At 60.5% G+C, this 22,012-nt stretch overlaps 1 protein-coding gene across 2 annotated transcripts in view; it reads right to left on the bottom strand.

The window, feature by feature from the left end:
* The window catches only part of PNPLA6 (patatin like phospholipase domain containing 6), a 38,210-nt gene that overhangs the window by 5,784 nt on the left and 10,414 nt on the right, over positions 1–22,012 (bottom strand). Inside the window, exons 12-28 of one of the 2 annotated variants that reach the window (XM_050307634.1) lie at positions 20,788–20,979; positions 19,481–19,558; positions 17,371–17,576; positions 15,247–15,378; positions 15,038–15,161; positions 14,330–14,443; positions 13,528–13,603; positions 13,287–13,427; positions 11,529–11,592; positions 11,275–11,443; positions 9,738–9,920; positions 8,664–8,782; positions 7,921–8,077; positions 7,077–7,193; positions 6,896–6,965; positions 5,651–5,767; positions 2,095–2,243 (exon numbers count right to left, since the gene is read on the bottom strand). In XM_050307634.1, coding sequence (XP_050163591.1) covers positions 2,095–2,243; positions 5,651–5,767; positions 6,896–6,965; positions 7,077–7,193; positions 7,921–8,077; positions 8,664–8,782; positions 9,738–9,920; positions 11,275–11,443; positions 11,529–11,592; positions 13,287–13,427; positions 13,528–13,603; positions 14,330–14,443; positions 15,038–15,161; positions 15,247–15,378; positions 17,371–17,576; positions 19,481–19,558; positions 20,788–20,979 — 2,208 coding nt within the window. Of the gene's footprint in view, positions 1–2,094; positions 2,244–4,984; positions 5,102–5,650; positions 5,768–6,895; positions 6,966–7,076; positions 7,194–7,920; positions 8,078–8,663; positions 8,783–9,737; positions 9,921–11,274; positions 11,444–11,528; positions 11,593–13,286; positions 13,428–13,527; positions 13,604–14,329; positions 14,444–15,037; positions 15,162–15,246; positions 15,379–17,370; positions 17,577–19,480; positions 19,559–20,787; positions 20,980–22,012 lie in introns of both variants that reach the window. The other variant, XM_050307633.1, reaches the window with a different exon arrangement.

The following is a 22,012-nucleotide window of genomic DNA, read 5'->3' as shown; positions in this document are numbered from 1 at the left end:
GGGTGATGCCCAAAAAAAAAGGCAGCTTTTAAAAAAAAACTGCTTAAAGGCAGAATTTTGAGCCTATGAACAGCAGGGATTTATTGAATGATTGACGACGCCGGGGTGGCTTCCAGCTCAGGCTGGACAAAAAAAAGCTCCGAAGTGGTTCAGTAAAAACAAGTAATTTATACAGTTTCTAATCATGATTACAACATAATAATATGCATATTCCTATTATTGCATCATTAGATTACAATATTCATAGCAGGTGGAGTCGGGGCGGAGATTGAGGCGTGGTCTCTATTTTGAGGAATATTTTGGTGGGAGTTCCTGCCTGCCTTCATCCTGGGGTCTGCATTTTACTCGTCTTCCTCGGGTGACATCCATGACCTTCTGTTCTTTCCATTGTTCTCGTGTTCTAATCGTTCAAGCTTCAAGAAACCCTTGGCTGTAGGCCTACTTTACCTATTCCAATGTCTACCTTGGTTCCTCTGGATGAGATTGATGTGTGTTGAGTTCTTTGTCTGGTGTTTGTTGTGGTTCCTTTAAGGTCTGATGCTCTTAGTACAGGACACAGCCTTACAGGTTACAGTAAATGAAGTACAGGGGGTAAGGGGGGCTCTTATGGGTTTACAGTAAAAGTGTTTTGATTAACCCTTCCTCTTTCAGGGGCACCCTCACGCTGTGCCCACCGTCCCCAGTGTCCCCAGTGTCCCCAGTGTCCCCAGTGTGCCCACCGTCCCCAGTGTCCCCAGTGTCCCCAGTGTCCCCAGTGTCCCCAGTGTCCCCAGTGTCCCCGATCCGCCCCGGAATGCGGCCGAGGAATCGGGAAGCGCCGCGTTTACGAAGCTCTCAGCGGGTGGGGTGAGGGATGGGGGACTCGTGGACAGGACGATGGAATGGGAGTTGGAAAGGGTCATGGAGATCCCAATCCCTGCCCAGGATGCCCCAAAATGCCACCCTGCGCCTGAGAATCTCGTCCAAAGGCTCCCTGAGCTCTGAAATTGTGGAATTTCTTGAGTTGGAAGGGGCCTACGAGGGTCATGGAGACCAAACCCCACCCTGGGCACCCCAAAATCCTGCCATGGGTTCTTTTGACATCTCCATCCCCTCCTGTCCCACCTTCTACTGTCCTGTCCTGTCCTGTCCTGTCCTATCCTATCCTGTCCTATATCCTATCCTATCCCATCCATCCCATCTTCCCAATCTCATCCCATCTTCCCCATTCCATCATTCCCATCCCATCCCACCCCATCCCCATCCCTTCCTATCCTATCCCATCTTCCCCATCCCATCCCATCCCATCCATCCCATCCCATCCATCCCATCCCATCTTCCCCATCCCATCCCATCCCATCTTCCCCATCCCATCCCATCTTCCCAATCCCATCCCATCTTCCCAATCCCATCCCATCTTCCCAATCCCATCCCATTTTCCCCATCCTATCCCATCTTCCCAATCCCATCCCATCTTCCCCATCCCATCCCATCCCATCTTCCCAATCCCATCCCATCCCATTTTCCCCATCCCATCCCATCTTCCCAATCCCATCCTGTCTTCCCCATTCCATCATTCCCATCCCATCCCATCCCATCTTCCCCATCCCATCCATCCCATCTTCCCAATCCCATCCCATCTTCCCCATTCCATCATTCCCATCCCATCCCATCTTCCCAATCCCATCCATCCCATCTTCCCAATCCCATCCCGTCTTCCCCATTCCATCATTCCTACCCCACCCCATCCCATCCCAGCAGCTTTCTCTCCCCTCCCCTGTAACAAATAACCCCGACAAGGACCTTTCCTCCCATAACTCTCAACAACCACCCCCCATTTTCACGGGAAACGCCCCCAATTCACCCCCTGTCGATGCCACAGGACCGAGGTTCGACCTCTGCATCTCCCTTAGACCCAAACCATCGACAGGCCCGGGGTCTGAGAGCGGATCCAACCACCCCCCACGCTCCTCTCAGAAGGATTTCGGAACCCTGAGGGGTTGGGGGTCTCAGGGGGTCCCTCCTGCACCTCGTGACTCAACTTTCTCCAACTTTCTCCAACTTCTTCAACGGGACCTTCTCCCACCCAACTCAGCCCCCCCTGGCAGGACCCACCTTGACCTTCTCAGCCCAGGGGTTGAGGCGCTTCCAGAGCAGCCACCACCCAGACAGGCTGTCCCCGTAGTTGCACAGGTCGGTCTCGTCCTGGCTGCCCACGTCGATGGCGATCACCGTCTTGGCCCCCATGTTGCGCGCGATGTCGGCTGTCGGGGGAAGGGGACACCGAGCCGGGCCATCAGAGGGGTGTCCCCCCACTCTGAGCCCCCTGGGGAGGGTGGTGGTGGCACAAGGGATGTGAGGAGGGGGGTGGGGATGGGTTCTGTGGGTGTCAGAGCAAGGGGGGGACCTCGGGGAGGTGAGGGAGGGACGGGGTGGGGGGCACAGGCAAGCGGCAGCTTCGGTGGGGGGACGTGGAGGATGGAGGCGACCCCGGAGGAGATCTGGGGTCAGGGCACCAGGTGGTGATGGAGGAAGGTCCTTGGAATGGTCCAGGAAGACATCCAGGTTGGGGACACCACAAGGTGATGAAGGAAGGTTGTTGGAATGGCCTGGGAGCACATCCAGGGTGAGGACACCAGGTGGTGATGGAGGAAGGTCCTTGGAATGATCCAGGAGGATGTCCAGGGTCAGGACACCAGGAGGTGATGGAGGAAGGTCCTTGGAATGATCCAGGAGGATGTCCAGGGTCAGGGCATCAGGAGGTGATGGAGGAAGGTCCTTGGAATGATCCAGGAGGATGTCCAGGGTGAGGACACCAGGAGGTGATGAAGGAAGGTCCTTGGAATGATCCAGGAGGATGTCCAGGGTGAGGACATCAGGAGGTGACGGAGGAAGGTCCTTGGAATGGTCCAGGAGGATGTCCAGGGTGAGGACACCAGGAGGTGATGGAGGAAGGTCGTTGGAATGGCCCTGGAGGATGTCCAGGACCAGGACACCAGGAGGTGATGGAGGAAGGTCCTTGGAATGGCCCAGGAAGACATCCAGGTTGGGGACACCACAAGGTGATGAAGGAAGGTGGTTGGAATGGCCCTGGAGGGTGTCCAGGGTCAGGGCATCAGGAGGTGATGGAGGAAGGTCGTTGTCATGCGAAGGAGGGTGGAGATGCTCCAGGAGGACATCAGGTGTTGAGGACATCAAGGGATGATGATGATGAAGGATGGAGGAAGGTCGTTTCCATGTGAAAGAGGGTGGAGATGCTCCAGGAGGACATCCAGTGACACCAGGAGACCACCAAGTGTTTGGAGAGGGCTTGCTCATGGAAGAGGATGGAGAAAGATGGAGATGCTCCAGGTGCTGAGGACATCAAGGGATGATGATGATGAGGATGAAGGATGGAGGAAGGTCGTTCCCATGTGAAGGAGGGTGGAGATGCTCCAGGAGGACATCAGGTGCTGAGGACATCAAGGGATGATGAAGATGAAGGATGGAGGAAGGTTGTTGTCATGTGAAGGAGGGTGGAGATGCTCCAGGAGGACATCCAGTGACACCAGGAGACCATCAGGTGGTCTTGCACATGGATGAGGATGGAGAAGGGTGGAGATGCTCCAGGAGGACATCAGGTGCTGAGGACATCAAGGGATGATGATGATGATGATGAAGGATGGAGGAAGGTCGTTGGCACATCAAGGAGGACAGAGATGCTCCAGGAGGACGTCTGGTGCTGAGGGCTTCAAGAGATGATGGTGAGGACACCAGGAGAGGATGAGGAAGGGTGGAAGGAGGTGGTGGGCACGTCAGGAGGGTGAGGATGCTCCGGGAGGACACCCAGTGCCAAGGATGGCGCAAGGTGGAGGGACCCTTTTGGGACAGGAAGGACGAAAATCATCCGGGAAACCACCTGGTGCCAACACCAGGAGGTGCCACAAGAATGTGACACAAGACTGTGGCTCTTCCAGCAGGTGAAGGAGGATGAAGATGCCCCAGAAGGACGATCAGCACTGAAGACATCAACTGAGATGGGAGGATCCCGAGAGATGGTGGAAGATGGATGGATGCATCCTGAATGTGAAAGCACATGGAGATGCCCTGGAAAGCAATCTGATCGTGGAGAACATCAAGAGGTGATGGAGGATGGATGGATGGACTCATCTTGCACAGGAAGAAAGGTGGAGATGCCCTGGAAAACCATCTGGTCGTGGAGAACATCAAGAGGTGATGGAGGATGGATGGGTGCATCCTGCACGGGAAGACACGTGGAGAAGCCCTGGGAAGGCACCTGACATGAAGGACACCAAGAGAGGATGGAAGATGGATGGATGGATTCATCCTACACATGAGGAAACGTGGAGATGCCCTGGAAAACCATCTGAGCATGGAGAACATCAAGAGATGATGGAGGATGGATGGAGGGATGGATGGATGGATTCATCCTGCACGTGAAAACACATGGAGGTGCCCTGGGAAGCCACCTGAGATGGACAACCCCAAGAGAGGATGGATGGGTGGGTGGATGGATTCATCCTGCACGTGAAAACACACAGAGATGCCCTGGGAAGCCACTTGAGATGGAGAACCCCATGAGATGACAGAAGATGGATGGATGGATGGATGGATTCATCCTGCACGTGAAAACACATGGAGATGCCCTGGAAAACCATCTGAACATGGAGAACATCAAGAGAGGATGGAAGATGGATGGATGGGTGGATGGATTCATCCTGAACACAAAGAAACATGGAAATGTCCTGGGAAGCCACCTGAGATGGAGAACCCCAAGAGACAGACGGACGGACACTCCTTGAGCCAACGCCCGGCAACGAAGCCTCCCCCGGTGGAGAAGCCTCCAAACCGAGCCAGGACGTCCCAACAACTCCAACACCTCGATCCATACATCCCTCCATCCATCCCTCCATCCATCCATGTGCCGGAGATCCCACCTGGCGGGTGAGGGTGGGGGGAAGGAACCGCCGCTCGCGGCGCCGGCGGCTGCGGCGCCGCTACTTGCCTGGCAGGTTGTTGATGTAACCCCCGTCCATCAGCAAGTTGCCGTCCTTGGGGTCGCAGAGGGGCGGGAGGTACCCCGAGAGGGTCATGCTGGCTCGCACGTAGCGCCAGAGCGAGCCTGCGCCGGCGGGAACAAACGCCGTCAGCGCCGCCCGCCCCGCGCCCCCACCCAGGACGGGGTGGGGTGGGGGTGGGGTGGGGGGGCTGCCCCTCGCCCTGCCCGCCGCCCGTCTGCACCCCACGGGCGCCCCCAGGGCACCCACGGGTGGCAGAGGAGCCCGTGGCGCGTCCCTGAACCGGCCCTTTGCAAAGTCCAAGTGGCTCGAGGTGGGAGGGGGTGGATGTGGTGGGGTTTTTTTTTAGAGGGGGGTGGACGTGGTGGGGTTTTTATTTTTGGAGGGAGTGGACGTGGTGGGGTTTTTTTTTAGAGGAGGGTGGACGTGGTGGGGTTTTTTTTTTTAGAGGGGGGTGGACATGGTGGGGTTTTTATTTTTAGAGGGGTGGACGTGGTGGGTTTTTATTTTTTTTTGGGAGGGGGGTGGATGTGGTGGGGTTTTTATTTTTTAGAGGGGGGTGGACGTGGTGGGGTTTTTGGGACGAGGAAAAGGGGGTAGGTGGTTTTTTGGAAGGGGAGGCCGGTGGCCCCGGCGAGCGAGGCGGTGCTGACCTGGGACATTGTTAACATAGCAGCCGTCCACCAGCCAGTGGCTGTCCTTGGGGTCGCAGAGCGGAGGCAGGTAGGGGGTATAGGAGGCACTGGCTCGGACGTAGCGCCAGAGGCTGCCTGGGGGACGGAGAGGACACGGTCACGGCCACGGGGAGGTGACCCACGGGTGCCTGGGGCTGGGGGACGTCGGCAGCCCCATCGGAGCGGGGATGGGGGTGGTTTGGGTGGGTTAGAGGGGGTGAGGGGGGATTAGTGGGTGTTAGAGGGGCGGGTAGAGCGAGAGCCAGGCTGCTGACGGGCCACCAGGGCGGCCCGTGGACGGCAAAATGTCCCAGGTGAGCTCCGCCACCGAGGCAGGGAGGAGGGGCAGCCACCACAACGTCCCCGCCACCGCCGCGACGGCCCCGCCGCTGCATCACCGTCCCCATCGCCACCACGGACCCACCACACCATCCCCATCACCACAATGACCCCACCACACCATCCCCATCACCACCATGGACCCACCACACCATCCCCATTGCCACCACGGACTCACCACACCGTCCCCATCGCCACCATGACCTCACCACACCATCCCCATCGCCACAATAATGACCCCATCACGCCATCCCCACCACCACACCATCCCCATCGCCACCATGGACCCACCACACCATCCCCACCGCCACCATGACCCCACCACACCATCCCCATCGCCACCATGGACCCACCACACCATCCCCATCACCACCATGGACCTACTACACCATCCCCACCATGGACCTACTACACCATCCCCACCACCACACCATCCCCATCACCACCATGGACCCACTAAACCATCCCCACCACCACACCATCCCCATCACCACCACGACCCCACCACACCATCCCCATCACCACCACGACCCCACCACGCCATCCCCATCGCCACGATGACCCCGCCACCGCCGTGGTGTCCCCGCCACCCCCGTGTCCCCGTGCCCCACGTGCCGGGGCTGTGGGTTACTGGGGTTAGTGGTGAGTGGGTGTGTTAGTGGATCGTGCAGCCTCCCCACCCCCACCCAGTTCTGCCCCCAACCCCACCCGGGACCTGGGGCACAGCCAGACCCCCATGGGGGCACAACGGGTGGCTCTGAGAAGCCACCACCGCCCGGGTTGAGCCCTCTGAGCCCTGTCCTTGCCCCCTTGGTACCGTTTTGGGGTGCTGGTGACGAGGGTGGCCCCCCCAGAGCTCCCCCCGGGTCCCCAGGGCGCTCTTACCGTCCGTGTGCACGCGCATGGCCGAGGCCGTGATGTCGGTGGTGACGTTGAAGTAGGGCAGCCACAGGTCCTGCGGGGACAGCACGGGGTGGGTGACGCCGTGGGGACACCGGGGAGGGGTCCCCGAGGGGCTGGACCCTCCCTGTGGGTGATGGGAAGGAAGGGGGGCAGAGGGACACACCTCGATCTGCTTGTCCTGGAACACCTTGTTGATGCTGGCGTTGAAGGCCGAGCCCGAAAACATGGAGGTGATGGGGTAGGTGAGGTCCAGGACGGTCTCAAAGACTGAATTCATGCACTGGAACAGGAGGAGGAGGAGAAAGAAGAGAAGGAGGAAGAGGAGGGAGAAGGAGGAGGAAGAAAAATAAGGAGAGAAGAAAGAAGAGGAGGAAGGAGACAAAGGAAGGAGGAGGAGGAAGAGTAAGAAGGAGGAGGAAGTTGAAGGAGAGGAGTGAGAAGAACAAGGAGGAAGGAAAGAAGAAGGAGAAAGAAGGAGGATGAGGAAGAGTAAGAAGGAAGGAAGGAGAAAGAGGAAGAAGGAGGAAGAAAAAGGAAAGAAGGAGAAGTAGGAGATGAATGAAGAAGAAAGAAGAGGAAAAAGAGAAGGAAGAAGAGGAAAGAGGAGGAGGGGGAGATAAATGAAGAAAGGAAAATGAAGAAGAATATGAAGGAGAGAAGGAGGAGGAAGAGAAAGAAATAATGAGGAGGAGAAAGAAAAAGGAAAGAAGAGGAGGAGTAAGAAGCAGCAGTAGAAGAAAAGAAGGTGGAGGAGCAAGAAGCAGAAAGAGGACAAAAGGAGGAGAAGGAGACAAGGAAGAGGAGAGGAAGAATAAGAAGGAGGAGAAGGAAGAGAAGGAGGAGAAGCAGGAGAAGCAGAAGAAGAAGGAGGAGGAGAAGAAGAAGGAGAAGGAGGAGAAGAAGGAAAAGAAGAAGGAGAGGAAGAAGCTGGTTTAGAAACAACCCAGGCAAGGCTGGCCGTGGGTGGGGGGCCCTGTCCAGGGTGGGGGAGGCCCCCCAGCACCCACCTTGGCCCACTCCCTGGCCCGCTGCATGGTGCGCACGGCGCTGCGCTCCTCGGCGTAGAGAGCCCCGATGAAGGCGCCGATGGAGGTGCCGCCCACCATGTCGATGGGGATCCCTGACTCCTCCATGGCCTTGATCACCCCGATGTGGGAGCAGCCCCTGCATGGATTGGGAAAACCAGGATGGATGAGCCCAGGACCTCCCACCCCACCAGATCAGGGGGGATCCCTGATGTGGGAGCAGCCCCTGCAGGGATGGACTGGGAAAACCAAGAGGGATGAGTCCAGGACCCCCCACCCCATCAGATCAGGGGGGATCCCTGATGTGGGAGCAGCCCCTGCATGGATTGGGAAAACCAGGATGGATGAGCCCAGGACCTCCCACCCCACCAGATGGCTGGGGATCCCTAACGTGGGAGTATCCATCACCCTGATGTGGGAGCAGCCCCTGGATGGATGGACTGGGAAAACCAGGATGGATGAGCCAGGACCCCCCACCCCACCAGATCAGGGGGGATCCCTGATGTGGGAGCAGCCCCTGGATGGATGGACATGGAAAAACAAGAAGGATGAGCCCAGGACCCTCCACCCCACCAGGCTGATGAGGATCCCTGATGTGGGAGCATCCATCACCCCAATGTAGGAGCAGCCCCTGGACAGACAGACAGATAGACAGACAAGGAAAACCAGGATGGATGAGCCCAGGACCCCCCACCCTGCCGGGCTCCACCGTGCCCAGCACCCACCTGGCCCCGCCGCCACCCAGCACCAGGGCGATGGTGTTGCCGGTGAGGACCCGCGCCAGGCGGGAGAAGTCACTGTGGCGGTCGGGCTCCTTCTCAAACACCTTCTCGTACATCTCCCGCTGCCGGGGGGGACACGTGGTGGGTGGCGGTGGCCGTGGAAAGACCACCGAGGTCACCCAGTGATGATGACCATGGAAAGACCACCGAGGTCACCAGGGGGTGGGGATGGACAGTGAGCGATGATGACCATGGAAAGACCACCGAGGTCACCAGGGGGTGGGGATGGACAGGGGGTGGTGGCCGTGGAAAGACCACCGAGGTCACCCAGGGGATGGGGATGGACAGGGGGTGATGATGACCATGGAAGACCACCAAGGTCACAGGGGTTGGGGATGGACAGTGGGTGATGGTGACCATGGAAAGATCACCAAGGTCACCTGGGGCTGGGGATGGACAGTGGTTGACAATGACCATGGCAGGTCACCAAGGTCACAGGGGGCTGGGGATGGACAGTGGTTGACAATGACCATGGCAAGTCACCAGGGCCACCCGGGGTTGGGGACAGACAGTGGTTGACAATGACCATGGAAGTCAGGGTCGGGGGATGGACAGCAGTTGACAACCATGGCAGGTCACCAAGGCCACCCAGGGCTGGGGATGGACAGTGAGTGGCAACCAAGGAAGACCACCAAGGCCACCCAGGGTTGGGGATGGACAGTGGCTGACAGTGATCATGGCAGGTCACCAAGGCCACCTGGGGCTGGGGATGGACAGTGAGTGGCGATCAAGGAAGACCACCAAGGTCACCCAGGGCTGGGGATGGACAGTGGCTGACAATGACCATGGAAGTCAGGGGTCGGGGGATAGACAGTGGTTGACAATGACCATGGAAGTTGGGGTCGGGGGATGGACAGTGGCTGACAATGACCACGGAAGTTGGGGTTGGGGGATGGACAGTGGCTGACAATGACCATGGAAGTCGGGGTCGGGGATGGACAGTGGTTGATGATGGCCATGGCAGGTCCCCAGGGCCCCCCCGGGGCAGGGGGAGGGGACAGACACCCCCAGACGCACCAGCTTGGCGGGGCTGCGGCGGGAGAAGACGCGGCGGGGGCAGCGGATGTGCAGGTGCCCCGAGCACCAGCTGCGCATGTTGAGCCACTCGACGGTGCGCGCCGGGCTGGGCCCGTCCTCGCGGTGCAGCAGCACCAGCTGCTTCAGCGCCCGCACCGCCGTGTTCTCCAGCATCTGCTCCAGCTGTGGGGAGGGGGTACATCACTGTCAGGCACAGCCACGCCCCGAGAATCACCCCAAAAATTCGGGGGGTTCGCCGTTACCGCATCGACGCCGCGGATTCGTCACCCCGACGGTCCTTGGGGGAACAAAGAGCTGGAGGGAGCAGCAAAACATGGACCTGGACCCCCTTCCCCCCGAGAACTCCACCGACAAAGGGTTGTTCAGGGAGAGAAAACTAAATCAATCGAGTGTTGTTTAGGAAAAAAAGTTTGGGTGACCTTTGGTTGAAGACTGATTGTGACGTAACACTAAGGTGAAACTATTTCTAGGATTGTCTGGGGAGAAGAAGTTTGGGTGACCTTCAGTTAAAGATTGATTGTGGTGTAACGCTAAGATGGAACTATTTCAAGGGTTGTTTAGGTAGAAGAAGTTTGGGTCATCTTTAACTAAGCACCGATGTTGATGCCTTGTTAAGAATTAAGATGATTCACTGTTGGGGGAGGGGTTTGGGGTGTCCAGGTGTATAAAAGCTCATGAAAGCTTTGTCTCTGGGAGTGTTTGTGGAGGAATTTCCCCCACCACCACTCCCCATGTGGAACAAAAAGAATTCTGGCTTAACAGCATCATGCTGTTGAGTCACAGAATCAACCAGGTTGGAAAAAACCTCTGGGATCATCCATTCCAACCTGTGATCCCAATATTATTCTCCCCACATCAGATCTCTTTTGTCTGCATAAACCTTCTCTCAACTCCTAGCAATTACGTGGAGGGTAAGAGAAAGATTAACCCAAGAGCAAACCCACGACATTTTTGGTGGAGAACGCGGGCAAAAACTGCCAGGAGAAGCCGGGGTCGGATCAGGTCGTGACACAACCTCACCTCGTCACCCCGACCACGGCACCGACTGCCACCTCCAGAATCTCCTCAGAGAGATCCAGGGACTCCACCAGCTCCCTGGGCAGCCCATTCCAGTGTCCAACCACCCTTCCCGTCAAGAACTTCTTCCCAATGTCCCACCTGACCCCTCCCCCGGTGCAGTTTAAGGCCGTGTCCTCTCATCCTTCTGCCAGGAGCAGAGCCCGACACCGCCCTGGCTCCAACCCCTTCTCAGGGAGTTGCAGAGAGTGAGAAGGTCCCCCCCTGAGCCTCCTCTTCTCCAGGTTGAGCCCCCTCACAGCTCCCTCAGCCCCTCCTGCTGCTCCAGCCCCTTCCCCAGCTCCGTTCCCTTCTCTGGACCTGCTCCAGCCCCCTCACCACCCTCCCCAGAACCGGGCACAGCACTCGAGGAGCGGCCCCACCAGCTGCCGAGCCGGTCCCGGTGCCCCCCCCGGTGCCCCCCCAGCCCATCCCATTCCACCCCAAACCCCCATCTGACCTCCCCCAGCTCGGGCTCCTGGTCTCCCAGCCCCACGATGAGGATGCAGTCGGCCTGGCGGAAGCAGCGCAGGGTCCAGGTGGTGAGGGTGCAGTCGGTCTGGTAGAGGACGATGCGGTGGATGTCCTCCTGCTGCGCCAGCCAGCCCGACAGCCGGTACTCCTGGATGCTGCCGGGACACAGGGGGTCAGCCAGGGGGTGGGGTGGGGTGTGGGAGGACACAGGGGGGACATAATCCTGCCCACGGGAGTTACCTGTCCAGCGCCGAGGAGCCGAGGCGGGCGCGGATGATGTCGCTGGTGAGGAGCAGCGTGGGGCCTGGGGGGAGGAGAGGGGGGACACGCATTGTCAGTGCCGTGACACGGGGCTGGGGTCACCATGATGCGGTCCACCATCGTGCCACGGGGCTGTGGTCACTGTGACAGGGTCACCATGGTGCCACGGGGCTGGGGTCACCACGATGCGGTCCACCATCGTGCCACGGGGCTGTGGTCACCGTGACAGGGTCACCATGGTGCCACAGGGCTGTGGTTGTTCATGGCATGGTTGGCATCGTGCCACGGGGCTGTGGCCACCGTGACAGGGTCACCATGGTGCCACAGGGCTGTGGTTGTTCATGGCATGGTTGGCATCGTGCCCACGGGGCTGTGGTCACCGTGACACGGTCACCACGATGCCACGGGGCTGTGGTCATCTCCAGAACGTGGTCACCATCATCACGGCATGGTCACCATCATGCCAAGAGGCTGTGGTCACCGTGACAGGGTCACCATGGTGCCACGGGGCTGTGGTCATTCGTGGCATGGTTGGTATCATGCCCGCGGGGCTGTGGTCACCATGACAGGGTCACCATGATGCCACGGGGCTGTGGTCACTTGTGGCATGGTTGGCATCGTGCCCACGGGGCTGTGGTCACCATGACACGGTCACCACGATGCCACGGGGCTGTGGTCATCTCCAGAACGTGGTCACCATCATCATGGCATGGTCACCATCATGCCAAGAGGCTGTGGCCACCGTGACAGGGTCACTATGATGCCACGGGGCTGTGGTCATTCGTGGCATGGTTGGTATCATGCCCACGGGGCTGTGGCCACCGTGACAGGGTCACCATGGTGCCACGGGGCTGGGGTCACTCGTGGCACGGTTGGCATCGTGCCCACGGGGCTGTGGTCATCTCCAGAACACGGTCACCATCACCATGGCACGGTCACCATCACGGCACGGGGCTGTGGTCACCCCCACACTGTGGTCATGATCATGCCAGGAGGTTGTGGTCACCTCCAGGTTGTGGTCACCCCCATGCTGTGGTCACCACCATGCCAAGGGGCTGTGGTCATCGTGACATGGTAGGCATCGTGCCAAGGGGCTGTGGTCACCCCCAGGCTGTGGTCACCATCAGGCCAGGAGGTTGTGGTCACCTCCAGGCTGTGGTCACCATCAGGACAGGAGGTTGTGGTCACCCCCAGGCTATGGTCACCATCAGGACAGGAGGTTGTGGTCACCTCCAGGTTGTGGTCACCCCCAACCTGTGGTCACTCCCATGCTGTGATCAACTCCATTCTGTGGTCACCTCCATTCTGTGGTCACCCCCAACCTGTGGTCACCCACACACTGTTGTCACCCCCAACCTGTGGTCACCCCCACCCCATGGTCACCCCCACCCCGTGGTCACCCCCATCCCGTGGTCACCCCCATCCTGTGGTCACCCCCACCCCGTGGTCACCCCCATCCTGTGGTCACCCCCACACTGTGGTCACCCCCACACTGTGGTCACCCTCCATCCTGTCATCACCCTCACGCTGTGGTCACCCCCATCCCATGGTCACCCCCAATCTGTGGTCACCCCCACCCCATGGTCACCCCCCTCCTGTGCTCAGCCCCACCCCGTTGTCACCACACCACAACTCCCACCTCACCACGGGATCTTCACCCACCACCCCCTCCCCAAGACCACGGCAGCTCCCCGTGCCGGCGTCCCCGGTGCCCCCCGTGCCCCCCGTGCCCCTCACCGACGTCGGTGAGCGCGTGCTGCAGCTCCAGTGTGAAGGCGGCCGTGGGCACCTCCTCGCACACCGGCAGCACCGCCACCGTCGACAGGTTGCTCGTGGGGTTGATGGGCTCCGAGCTGGAGGTCACTCCCAGGCCAGAGCCTGTGGGGACACAGGGGAGGGTGTGGCACTGTCACCTGCTGGGGTGACCCCGGGGAGGCCACCCCGATGTCCCCACACACCCCCCTAACGTGGCACCCACTTGTGAAGGGCGCTCGGAGCTGCTGGAGGTTCCCCAGGATCTTCTGGCTCAGCAGGTGGATGAGGCGGGTGACGACCTGCGGGGACGGGGACGGGGACAGGGAGGGACGTCAGAGCCGGGAGGGGATCGCTGGCACCCCAGACTGGCGTCCCACGTGACTGTTCGGGTGCCAGCACCCACCCTCCATTCCTGGGGACCTCAGGTGCCACCACCCCATTCCTGGGGACCTCAGGTGCCACCACCCCATCTTTGGGTACCTCAGGTGCCACCACCCCAAATCCTTGGGGACCTCAGGTACTACCACCCCAAATCCTTGGGGACCTCAGGTGCCACTACCCCCAAATCTTTGGGCACCTCAGGTACCACCACCCCAAATCTTTGGGGACCTCAGGTGCCACCACCCCATTCCTGGGGACCTCAGGTGCCACCACCTCATCCTTGGGGACCTCAGGTGCCACCACCTCATCCTTGGGGACCTCAGGTGCCACCACCCCAAATCCTTGGGGACCTCAGATGTCACCCCCTCATCCTTGAGGACCTCAGGTGTCACCACCCCAAATCCTTGGGGACCTTAAGTACCTGGGGGGTCTGTGGTATACCTGGGGGTCAGGGGTGGGTACCTGGGGGTCTGGGGGTACCTGGGGTCTGTGGGTACCTGGGGGTCAGGGTGGGTACCTGGGGGTCTGTGGGGTACCTGGGGGGTCAGGGGTGGGTACCTGAGGGGTCTGGGGGGTATCTGGGGGTACCAGGGTCAGGGGTACCTGGGGTCTGGGAGGGTACCTGGTGGGTCAGGGGAGGGTACCTGTGGGTATCTGCGCTTGATGTTGTTCAAGGTGCCCTCGGGGAGCTTGGCCAGCTCGGTGTCCCTCACGGCGTGCACCGTGGTGGCTCGGGGCTGCCTGGTCAGGGCCTCCACCTGCAGGGCAAGACAACTGATCCCTCCGACCCCAGATCCCAGAAAACTCCGCTGCAAACGCTCCGGAAAACACGGGGAGCTCTTCCAGCTCACGGGGCACGAGATTCCCCAACGTTCCCTGCCAGGGATTCCCCTTTCGATGAGGAGGGAAAAACATCCCAGGGGTGAAAACGCGAAACGTCCACACAACAGAGGGACAATTCTTGATATGGCCAGGTCAAAACTCCTGGGAAGCCTTGAAGGCCTTCCAAGGAGAGCAGGGATGATGAGGATGATGAAGGTGGGGGAGGAAAGGGGGGCAGTTTTGGGACCCCCCCCTCAAGTCTGGGGGTGTGTGGTGAGGGTGGGACGATGGTACAGGTGGTTTTGGACTGGGTGTAACCAATGACACCCACGAGCCGCCAGCGTCCCCAAAACATTCATTAAAAAAAAAAAATTCATAAAAATTCACAAAAAAATTCATAAAAATTCACAAAAAAATCCACACAAATTCATTAAAAATCCATAAAAAATTAAAAATCTACTTTTTTAACCAATCTTAAAGCCTCCAAGCCAAGGCCCAGAGGTTGTCCCCAACCATGCCCCAGAGCTCACCACGCCCACGAGGTCCCCTCGGCCGTACTCCCCCACCAGCTCCTTCTTGCCGCTGCCCTTCTGGATGACCGAGCGGAGCCGCCCGTTGAGCACGATGTAGGTGCAGTCAGACTTGTCCCCCTGCCTGGAAAAGGGGGGGGACATCACCAGTGGGACCCCCTGGAGGTCTGGGTGAAGGGAAAGGGGGGTTGTCCCGCGGTGTCACCCACCTGTAGAGCGCCCGCCCGGCCTCCACCGCCATCCAGTCGATGGCGAAGTCCATCTGGCGCACGAAGGGGGACATGCGGGCGGCCACCGTGTGCGCCACGTTCAGCACCACGCTGGGCTGCTCCCGCATGATCCTGGAGGGGGGGGACACGCCAGAAATGGCTCCCAGGCGGCCACCAAGGTGACACCGCAACGGCCACCAAGGTGACACCGCAACGGCCATGAAGGTGCCACCACAACAGCCATGAAGGTGACACCGCAACAACCCCAAAGGTGCCACCACAGCAATCCCAAAGATGTCACTCCAGTGGCCCTGAAGGTGCCACCACAACAACCCCAAAGGTGCCACTACAACGGTCACGAAGGTGACACCGCAACGGCCATGAAGGTGCCACCACAGCAATCCCAAAGATGTCACTGCAGTGGCCCTGAAAATGCCACCACAGCAATCCCAAAGGTGTCACTGCTGCAGCCTCGAAAGTGCCACCACAGCAACCCTGGAGGTGCCACCACAGTGGTCCTCAAGGTGCCACCACAGCAGCCCCACAGATGTCACTGCGGTGGTCCTGAAGGTGCCACCACAACAACCCTGAAGATGCCACCACAGCAACCCCAAAGGTGCCACCGCCACGGCCCCGAAGATGCCACCACAGCAGCTCCACAGATGTCACCGCAGTGGCCCTGAAGGTGCCACCACAGGAAACCTGAATATGCCACCACAGTGGCCCCCAAGGTGCCACCAAAGCAGCCCTGAAGGTGCCACCACCACAGTGGTCCCAAAGATGCCACCACAGTGGCCCCCCAAGTACCACCACGGCAACCCCAAAGATGCCACCGCAGTGGCCCTGAAAGCGCCACTACAGCAGCCCAGAAGGTGCCACCACAGTGGTCCCAATGGTGCTACCACAGCAGCCCCCTGGAGCCACCCAGGACCCCTCAGAGCCATCTGGGCCCCCTCAGAGCCACCTGGGACCCCTCAGAGGGACCTGGGGACCCCTCAGAGCCACTCAGGACCCCTCAGATCCACCCAGAACCCCTCAGAGGCACCCGGGACCCCTCAGAGGCACCCGAGACCCCTCAGAGCCATCTGGGACCCCTCAGAGCCACCCAGGACTTTCAGAGCCATCTGGGACCCCTCAGAGCCACCCTGGACCCCTCAGAGCCCCCTGGGACCCCTCAGAGCCATCTGGGCCCCCTTAGAGCCATTTGGGACCCCTCAGAGCCACCTGGGACCCTCAGAGCCACCCAGGACCCCTCAGAGGGACCTGGGGACCCCTGAGAGCCACCTGGCACCCCTGAGAACCATCTGAGTCCCCTCAGAGCCATCTGGGACTCCTCAGAACCACCTGGGACCCCCCAGAGCCACCCAGGACCCCTCAGAGGCACCCAGGACCCCTCAGAATCACCTGGGACCCCTCAGAATCACCTGGGACCCCTCAGATCCACCCAGAACCCCTCAGAGCCACCCGGGACCCCTCAGAGCCATCTGGGACCCCTCAGAGCCACCTGGGACCCCTCAGAGCCAAACAAGACCCCTCAGAGCCCCCCAGGACCCCTCAGAGCCACCCGGGATCCCTCAGAGCCACCCCAGGACCCCTCAGAGCCCCCCAGGACCCCTCAGATCCACCCAGGACCCCTCAGAGCCACCCAGAACCCCTCAGAGCCACCCAGGACCCTCAGATCCACCCAGAACCCCTCAGAAGCACCCAGGACCCCTCAGAACCACCTGGGACCCCTCAGATCCACCCAGAACCCCTCAGAGGCACCCAGGACCCCTCAGAGCCACCTGGGACCCCTCAGATCCACCAGGACCCCTCAGAGCCACCCAGAACCCCTCAGAGGCACCCAGGACCCCTCAGAATCACCTGGGACCCCTCAGAGCCACCCAGGACCTCTCAGAGCCACCCGGGACCCCTCAGAGCCATCTGAGACCCCTCAGAGCCACCTGGGACCCCTCAGAGCCACCCAGAACCCCTCAGAGGCACCCAGGACCTCTCAGAGCCACCCAGAACCCCTCAGAGCCATCTGAGACCCCTCAGAGCCACCTGGGACCCCTCAGAGCCACCCAGAACCCCTCAGAGGCACCCAGGACCCCTCAGATCCACCCCCCTTGGCCCCTTCCTCACTCGTAGAAGTCGGACTTGGAGATCTTGAGGAAGGTGCAGTCGCGGTTGGCCTTGATGGTGAAGATGAGGGGCTCCCCGGTGAGCACGGCCAGCTGCCCCACCAGCTCGCCGGGCTGCGTCAGGAACAGGCACACGTCCTCCGCCTTGTCGATCATGCGCTGGTACACGTGCAGGCACCCCCACAGCACGAAGTGCAGGCTCACGTCCTGCCCAGAGCGCGCCCCGTCACACCCCGGGAGCCCACAGAGGCACCCGGGAGCCCACAGAGCTATGTGGGTTCCCACAGAGTCACCCAGGAGCCCACAGAGACACCCGGGATCCCACAGAGGCACCCAGGAGCCCACAGAGCCACCCGGGAGCCCACAGAGGCACCTGGGATCACTGGGAGCAATCTGGGATCCCCGGGAGCCACCCGGGAGCCCACAGAGACACCCGGGAGCCCACAGAGTCACCCAGGATCCCACAGAGCTACCCGAGATCACTGGGAGCAATCTGGGATCCCAAAAAGACACCTGGGATCCCACAGAGCCACCCGGGAGCCCACAGAGCTATGTGGGATCCCACAGAGCCACCCAGGATCCCACAGAGGCACCCGGGATCCCACAGAGCCACCCAGGATCCCACAGAGCCACCTGGGATCACTGAGAGTCACCCGGGATCCCACAGAGCTATCTGGGTCCCCACAGAGCCACCTGGGAGCCCATAGAACTATATGGGTTCCCACAGAGACACCCGGGAGCCCACAGAGCTATGTGGGATCCCACAGAGACACCCGGGATCCCACAGAGCCATCTGGGATCACTGAGAGTCACCCGGGAGCCCACAGAGACACCCAGGATCCCACAGAGCTATGTGGGATCCCACAGAGACACCCGGGAGCCCACAGAGCTATCTGGGATCCCACAGAGCCACCTGGGATCCCACAGAGACACCTGGGATCCCACAGAGACACCTGGGATCCCACAGAGACACCCGGGAGCCCACAGAGGTACCCGGGAGCCCACAGAGCCACCCGGGAGCCCACAGAGCCACCTGGGATCCCACAGAGACACCTGGGATCCCACAGAGCCACCCGGGAGCCCACAGAGACACCCGGGAGCCCACAGAGTCACCTGGGATCCCACAGAGTCACCTGGGATCCCACAGAGACACCTGGGATCCCACAGAGCCACCCGGGAGCCCACAGAGACACCCGGGAGCCCACAGAGGCACCCGGGAGCCCACAGAGTCACCCGGGAGCCCACAGAGCTATGTGGGATCCCACAGAGCCACCCGGGAGCCCACAGAGCCACATGGGAGCCCACAGAGCTGTCTGGGATCCCACAGAGGCACCCGGGAGCCCTCAGAGCCCCCCAGGACCCCTCAGAGCCCCCCAGGACCCCTCAGAGCCCCCCAGGACCCCTCAGAGCTATCTGGGTTCCCACAGAGGCACCTGGGAGCCCACAGAGCCACCCGGGAGCCCACAGAGCTATCTGGGTTCCCACAGAGCCACCCGGGAGCCCACAGAGCCACCCGGGAGCCCACAGAGCCACCCAGGAGCCCACAGAGCCACCCGGGATCCCACAGAGACACCCGGGAGCCCACAGAGCTATCTGGGATCCCACAGAGACACCCGGGAGCCCACAGAGCCACCTGGGATCACCGGGAGCCATCTGGATCCCACAGAGCCATCTGGGTTCCCACAGAGACACCTGGGATCACTGGGAGTCACCCAGGATCACTGGGAGTCATGCAGGATCACTGGGAGCCACCTGGGACCTCTTGGAGCCACCCCTCGGAGCCACCTGAGGTTTCGGGGACCCCTCAGAACCACCTGAGACCCCCTCAGAGCCACCTGGGGCTTTGGAGACTCCTCAGAGTCACCCAGGACCCCTTGGAGCCACCCAGGACCCCCCCCAAAACCCACCAGGGACCCCCAGGGATGAGGGGTCCCACCAGCACCCCGTGAGGGGGGTTGTGGGTTCTCCTCACGGGGCATTTTGAACCCTCCAGGGGTTCTGGGGTCGTTCCCACCCCCCAACACCCACAGGGGACGGAGCATGGGGGTGGCACCCCATGGAAATATGAGGGGGGGTGTCAAGGGGCCACGGAAGCCCCCCCAGAAACCCACCTGGTCACCTTGGCGGGCAATGACGGTGCCGGCTTTGGCGTGGTGGAGCAGGACGCGGTTGTTGAGGAGAGAGGGGTCCTGGAGGGAAGAGTTGTGGGGTGGTGGGGGCCACCACGAGGGGATGGGGGCCACCACGAGGGGATGGGGATCACCAGGAGGCCAGGGGGGACATCGTGACGAGATGGGAACCCAGTACAAAGTAACAGGGAACCACCCCAAGGAGACCAGAGACCACCCTGAGGCAACGGGACCAGCACAAAGTGGAGGGGGGGGCCACCCCAAAGAGATGAGGGACCACTTGGAGGCCACAGGGACCACCGGGAGGAGACAGGAACCCACTGGGAAGTGATGGCAGGACACCCCAGAGAGAAAGGGGACCACTCCGAGGCAATGGGGACCACCACAAAGTGATGGGGAACACCCCAAGGACATGGGAGACCACCCCAAGGAGATGAGGGACCATCCCAAAGAGATGGGGGACCACCCCAAGGAGATGAGGGACCATCCCAAAGAGATGGGGGACCACCCCAAGGAGATGGGGGACCACCCCAAGGAGATGGGGGTCCACCCCAAGGAGATGGGGGACCACTTGAGGTCACCACGAAGCAACGAGATCCACCACAAGACAATGGGGACCCACCAGGAGGCCAACCCCAAAAGCAAGAGGGGACCACCAAGAAGGGACAGGGACCACCCCAAGGAGATGGGGGGTTCACCAAGGAGCAACGAGAGATTCGCCATGAGGCAATGGGGACCACCACAAAGTGATGAGGACCACCCCAAGGGGATGGGGGACCATCCCAAAGAGATAAAGAACCATCCCAAAGAGATGGGGGACCACCCCAAGGAGATGGGGGACCATCTCAAGGAGATGAGGGACCACCCCAAGGAGATGGGGGACCATCCCAAGGAGATGAGGGACCACCCCAAGGAGAGGGGGGACCACCCCAAGGAGATGAGGGACCATCCCAAGGAGATGAGGGACCATCCCAAGGAGAGGGGGGACCACCCCAGGAAATGAGGGACCATCCCAAGGAGATGAGGGACCATCCCAAGGAGATGGGGGACCACCCCAAAGAGATGGGGGACCACCCCAAGGAGATGGGGGACCATCCCAAAGAGATGGGGGGTCACCATGGAGCGACAGATCTGCCACGAGGCGACAGGGACCCACCAGGAGGCCGACCCCAAAAGCAAGAGGGGCCCACCACGAAGGGATGGGGTCCACCAGGCAGCAGTAGGAACCCACCACAACACGCCAAGAACCCCCACAAATCCACACGGGGACCCCCCCTCTGAGCCCTCACCTCGACCTTCATGAGCTTGACCAGCTCCTGCTTGGCGGCCTCGAAGACCAGGCTGGTCTGGCGGCCCTGGAAGGGCCCGAAGGGACTCGGCCCCGGCCCCGCCTCGTCCTCGCTCGAGTTGGACTGGTGGGACCCCGGCGGGGGCTCCTCCAGAGTCACCGACTTGCGCTCCTTGGGCCTGTGGGACACCGACTGCGGGACACGGGGGTTTGGGGGATTCAGGGGTTTGGGGGGATTCAGGGGTTTGGGGGATTCAGGGGGTTTGGAGGGATTCAGGGGGTTTGGAGGGCGCTTGGGGGATTCAGGGGCTTTGGGGGATTCACAGGGGTTTGGGGGTGTTTGGGGGATTGAGGGGGTTTGGGGGAATTCAGGGGGTTTAAGGGGTGTTTGGGATGGATTGAGAGGGGTTTGGGGGATTCAGGGGGTTTGGGGATTCACAGGTTTGGGGGTGTTTGGGGGATTCAGGGGGTTTGGGGGATTCAGGGAGGTTTCAGGGTGTTTGGTGGGATTCAGGGGTTTGGGGGATTCTACAGGGGTTTGGGGGCTGTTTGGGGGATTGAGGGGGTTTGGGGGATTCAGGAGGTTTGGGGGCGTTTGGGGGATTCAGGGGGTTTGGGGGATTCAGGGGGTTTGGGGGATCTCAAGGGGTTTGGGGGGATTCAGGGGGCTTAGGGGATTTGGGAGGTTCAGGAGGGCTTGGGGGATTGAGGGGGTTTGGGGGATTCAGGAAGGGTTGGGAGAATTTAGGGGAATTCAGGGAGTTTGGGGGTGTTTGGGGACATTTGGAGGGATTCAGGGGGTTTGGGGAGTTCAGGGGGTTTGGGGGAATTCAGGGGGTTTGAGGGGCGTTTGGGGGATTCAGGGAGGTTTCAGGGTGTTTGGGGGATTCAGGGGGTTTGGGGGGATTCAGGGGTTTGGGGTAGGATTCAGGTGGGATTTTGATGGGATTTGGGGGTGGGATTCGGGTGGGATTTTGGGTAGGATTCGGGGTGTGATTTAGGTTGGATGTGTGGGTAGGATTCAGGGTGTGATTCGGGGTGAGATTTCGGGTGTGATTTAGGGTAGGATTTGGGGTGTGATTCAGGTGGAATTTGGGGTGTGATTTAGGTGGGATTCAGGTGGAATTTGGGGTGGGATTCAGGTAGGATTCGGGGTGGAATTCAGGTAGGATTTGGGGTAGGATTCAGGTAGGATTTGGGGTGGGATTCAGGGTGGCATTCAGGTG

This window comes from Myiozetetes cayanensis, unplaced genomic scaffold (assembly GCF_022539395.1).
Source record: "Myiozetetes cayanensis isolate MyiCay16 unplaced genomic scaffold, myiCay2020 scf123, whole genome shotgun sequence".
In the NCBI taxonomy this organism is placed as follows: domain Eukaryota; kingdom Metazoa; phylum Chordata; class Aves; order Passeriformes; family Tyrannidae; genus Myiozetetes; species Myiozetetes cayanensis.
This window is presented reverse-complemented; position numbering and strand designations above follow the sequence as displayed.